This window comes from Eufriesea mexicana, unplaced genomic scaffold, assembly GCF_001483705.2.
Source record: "Eufriesea mexicana isolate 0111107269 unplaced genomic scaffold, ASM148370v2 scaffold1121, whole genome shotgun sequence".
In the NCBI taxonomy this organism is placed as follows: Eukaryota; Metazoa; Arthropoda; class Insecta; order Hymenoptera; family Apidae; genus Eufriesea; species Eufriesea mexicana.
In genome coordinates this window covers 218,452-223,573 of record NW_016909245.1, presented here as the reverse complement: position 1 = coordinate 223,573, position 5,122 = coordinate 218,452, and the positions used below count along the sequence as shown (strand labels likewise).

At 20.5% G+C, this 5,122-nt stretch overlaps 1 protein-coding gene across 1 annotated transcript in view; it reads right to left on the bottom strand.

Moving 5' to 3' along the window:
- Positions 1-1,038: 1,038 nt before the first annotated feature.
- LOC108547582 (protein phosphatase inhibitor 2) overlaps positions 1,039-5,122 on the bottom strand; it is a 5,604-nt gene continuing 1,520 nt past the window's right edge. Inside the window, exons 4-5 of the mRNA XM_017900163.1 lie at positions 1,634-1,713; positions 1,039-1,319 (exon numbers count right to left, since the gene is read on the bottom strand). Coding sequence (XP_017755652.1) covers positions 1,075-1,319; positions 1,634-1,713 — 325 coding nt within the window. The 3' untranslated portion in view covers positions 1,039-1,074. The remainder of the gene's footprint in view (positions 1,320-1,633; positions 1,714-5,122) is intronic.

The window sequence follows — 5,122 nt, the reverse complement described above, 5'->3', positions numbered from 1 at the left end:
TCATCAAATCTAGTAAATTGTCACTACTGATTATCCCAATAAATCTTCTATTAAGAACTACTCATTTTCTAATTATGTAGTATCTTATAAAACATTTAATAATCACTTGAATAATAATTTTATAAACATGTGTCAGTAATTAACTATATCAATAAGCAATGTAATTAATTCAAAAAATAAAAAAAATTATTAACTTACAGTTTAAAAAAAAAGATCCTGTTTTTCTCCATAAATATAAATTTTAATAAAATTATTTTATATTCTATGGAAAAATGAATTAGCTCAAATAAATAAAAAAAAAAAAATGTAACAAATCATTATGCTAATATGAAATAAATAACATAGAAACAATTTTATAATCTCTTTGAGAAACTGAAAAATAGAATAGTAATAAGAAAATTTGTGTGAAAATAAATGGTTATAGTTTATGCAATAAAGTATTAGTATCTATTTATTACTGTTTTTATGTTATTTAGATAATTAATAATTAAAGTTTTAAAATTGAAGTTTAAAATTATTAAACCTTTTTCAAAGCACTAATAAAAAAATATACAAATATTGTGATTTTGTTACAAATAATTAAAAAAATTTGTAGTTTTACTTTTAAAATCATGTAATTTTATGTTCATTATTCTGTACAATTATAGAAACAAAAAAATAAGTATTAATTTGAATGCAATAATTAACCAATACATAATCAATTACTAAACACAGAAAACAAATCACTAAATAAAATACTTGTTGGATATTAATTATTTATTCATATATTGCAATTAATTACGCAAGTAATTAACTATAAATCCATTGTAAATTCGTTGTGTAATTAATTACATTGTTTAATATATATGTCAATTATTTGGAAAAAAGTAAATCAGTCAATTGCAAAAATTTATTAACTTAATTATTTACCTGTTCTAAAATGGACATTATTATTTGATTATTAGTGATTTAATTCATCTATCAGTTATCATATTATAGTAAATAAATTTAACATGAATTAAAAATGTCAGATAACTGAATTCCAAATTTTAATCAAATAATTGTTAACATTGTTTATAAACGTTCTTTGCCATATCACTTTCCTTTTGTTGCATTACATGATGGCATGCACTTGAATTTTACATCAAAATCAATTTGATCTTCAGAAGGAAAAGAATTATTGTCATCTTTTTCTACGTCTTCCTCATTTTCTTCATTTTCTTCATTATCGTCATCTTCATCTTCTTCATCCTGTTCAAGTAATTGTTTTCGAGCCATTTGAAGTACTTGCCACTCTTGGTAATGACGTTTTCTCTTTGCTTCAAATGCTTTACGTTTTTCTAAAATTTTTGCACATACATTGACATTTTTTTTTGCTATTTATTACTGTCCTTTAATGATTGTTTTTATTTTTTCTAATTGATCTAAATTACTTATTTTTTATTATATTTAAAATTATAATGTGGATAATAATAATGATAATGTAAGAGTCATTTCAATAGCAGAAACAAATAATCAATTATGAGGTATAAATATTAAATAGATATAACATAGTTTTACATATATACATTACATATATTCTTAAAATATATGTAAAATCTTACGCATTTATTATTATAAAATATAAATTATTTAAAAATTAATAATTTCTTACCTCTTTCTTCAAGAGTTTCCTTTTCTTCTTCATCTTCGCTTGATTCTTCAAATATTTTTGGTTTGCTACCCTCTGCTAACCTGTAGCAGTAAAAAAAAATTCTTTAAAATTTGGAATTACAAACGTTATAATAATTATGGATGTTAAACATTTTAATTATCTTAATCTGTATTTATTAATAAAATAAGAATTCATAAAAACCAAATTTGAGAAAATAAAATATCTTATTTAATTTAAAGGTTTGTTTAATATTGAAATGGCATTTTCATTAATTTTTTAATTTATCATATTCAATTTATATAAAAAATCAAAATATTTTTCAATTGATTATTTTTATCAAAATAATAACACATTTTATACTTTAACTAAAATTCATCCCAAAACTTACTTATAAAAAAGTTATTTTGCATTGAATGTTTGTCATTCCCAACATTTGTATACTATTCAAAACATTGTTTAAAACCAGAAAGAAAGTATATACAATATACTTAAGTATTATAAAATATGTATTGTTTAAAAACTTGTAACAATACTTTAAATTAGAATTTGTAAATATATTTTATTTGAATCCTTCTAAAGTAATCATTTTTCATAAATTGGTTTTCTAAACACCATATTTATATTTAACAACGACTTTCTTTGACTAAAAGTAATTTCATATTTTTCAAGCACATATTTTAATGTAATGTTCTTTTGGTATGTAACATTCCGAAGTTAAGGATTTCGTAAAAATAAAACTATGTAATATGCAGTATTTTTATGGCATGTGGTTATATTTTCCTATATTTATTTGTTAATTAATTATTATAACAAAATTTTCTGTATATTATTAATTATATGCAGTTTTGCAATTATTTTATAAAAATTGAAAAGAAAATTTAATAATATTATTAAGTATCATTTGTTAAGGGAATTATATAGAATTAGGTTTTATGTAAAACATAAAATGTAAATATACTGTAACTAAAATAAATTAAATATAAATAAATAACATTGGAATTAAATGAATCCCAAATTTATTGTTTCATTATATTTTACTTCTAGCCCTAACAGACTTTTATGCAAAAATAATTTATCATATTATTTACTTTTTTCTCACATTAAATTAATAATAAAGATATACATATTAAATAAAAATTTGTTATGGAATTCAATTTATATTATATGCATTTATATATAATATTATAAACTTTCAAATATCTTATTCAAAAACAATTGTTGTTTTACACAAATTTTCTTTTATCTTTATATAAGCAAAAGTATATAGTTGGATCAATATGACTTTAAAATTTATCAAATTACCAATTGATATTTTGATAAATGTAAATAAAACAAATACATTTATTAATTATTACTTAAAACACGAGAAAAAATATTTCAATAAATATAAAAATCTAATTAAAGAAATTAATTTGTCTTGTCACTTCCCCAAATAAGAATTCATCTTCAATAATGAAAGGCTAACAATTGATACAGACAAAAAAGTCATATGTTTCGTAATCATATGGATGTATATGATGTATTTGTGTATAAATGCATATGTATTATTTCTTTGATATCTCAAAATGCTTCATATGCTACCATAATGCTTCAAACTCTAATTAAAACTACTTAACTATGTTTCCTTCTTTTCTTGTAGTGCATGCCAACTCCATTTAAGTGTTCAAATAACACATAGCAGAAATATTTTTCTGGAAGAAGTGTGGATGTGAAACAATCTTTTGGAAGATGTGTAACACCTTAAAATAACAAAGAAACCACTATATGTATGAGATAAGTTATAAAATTTTTATATAATGTATGGACACAAACTTTTATATTATTCATTGTTAAAATTGGATGCTTAATTGAAAATGTTGATCTTACACGATAGTATAAAATTATATAATTATATTTAGCACATTTTCCATACAATTCATGTAAAATTTATAATTTCATGAATTTATTACAAAATGATTTTCCATATTAGTTTATTTTTCAACACCAGTATATAGGCTGGTTCTTTGTTTTATTTTATTAATCTATTATTATTGTTAAATACATTAATATATCAATTGAGATACTAATTTTATTTTTGCCCTATTCCTAAAGTATTTAGAAATTAGATTTATGTAAGTTTTGCAAATTAATGTCAAAAATATATGACATATAAGAAGTATTAAAATATGTATGCATTCAATTTTGACAATTAATAACATTTCAAAAATAACTATATGTCATGTAATTTTCGACTTCGGGATGTTACATACCTTCTGAAACACTTTGTATATTTCTTGGTGCATATATATATTTGATTAAAACTGTTAGATCATAGTATTTATAAATACAGTGAACCATCTTAAAAATTGGTCCTGTTTATTTGAATTTTGGAAATTTAAATAACACTTTTCTGAGGAATTCAAGCAGTTTTCCACACAAGAACCTCTTTTTGTGTAGAATTACTGAAAATAATAAAGGAATACAACTCTGAAAAGCAAAAATGGCAAATGTACATTTCAAAGTACACTGGAACTTACCAGTGAAGATTTATTCCAGTAAAAAGAATAAATCAACATGAAATTTCTACATACATTCACATATACCTATACTACTGTTAATATTTGACTTTGACACCAACACTTCAGCACTATGTATGTAACAATATTATAGCCTACATAGTGATATTGTAGTTTAGTAGAGATTAGTTGCACAATTAAAATCTGATAGCTTCCATTTAAGCCAATCCTGGTATAAAGTTCTAAACAGATAGCATAAATTAGATTGATTGAAAAATTTTAAATAAGTAACGAAAAGCATATTTTATACCAAAACTTAAGTATAATGCAATATTCAAAGTGGAAAAGATTATAAATGATATTTAGTTCAAATTATAATTTACACAATTGATATATTAATAAAGTTAATTCTCTAATTATTTCTTTTTAGATATTTACAAATGAAGAATAAATTTAAGTATTAAGAAATTATTAATTATTAACAATAAATTGCTTCACAATAAGATTATAGAATGTAAATGTTAATTTTAATTCATTATTTTGTATCATTGATATTGATATATATTATTGGAATATATTTTACTATGATACTCAATTATTTCTTTTGAAATAAAATAATAAGTTCATAAGTATCATATGAATTAAAAATAAATCTAAATTATATTTAAATTGAAATTCTACAATATATATAAAATATCACCATCTGTTATAAATTATGCAAATTTAATACAAGTATTATTTAATTATATCATTTCTCTTAAATGAAATACTATAATATAAATGCTACAAATATAATTGAACACTGAAATATATTGATTTATTATCTGTATTTAACAGATAGGTTTCTAATATTTGTTAATATTAAAGAAACTTTGTTACTATTAATATTTTTGAAAAGTTATAATTTGTATATTACATGATTATGTATAATTGTGTAATTTAAATTTATGAAAAGCTACCATTCTGTTACTATTCTTTTTTTTTTTTTTTTTTA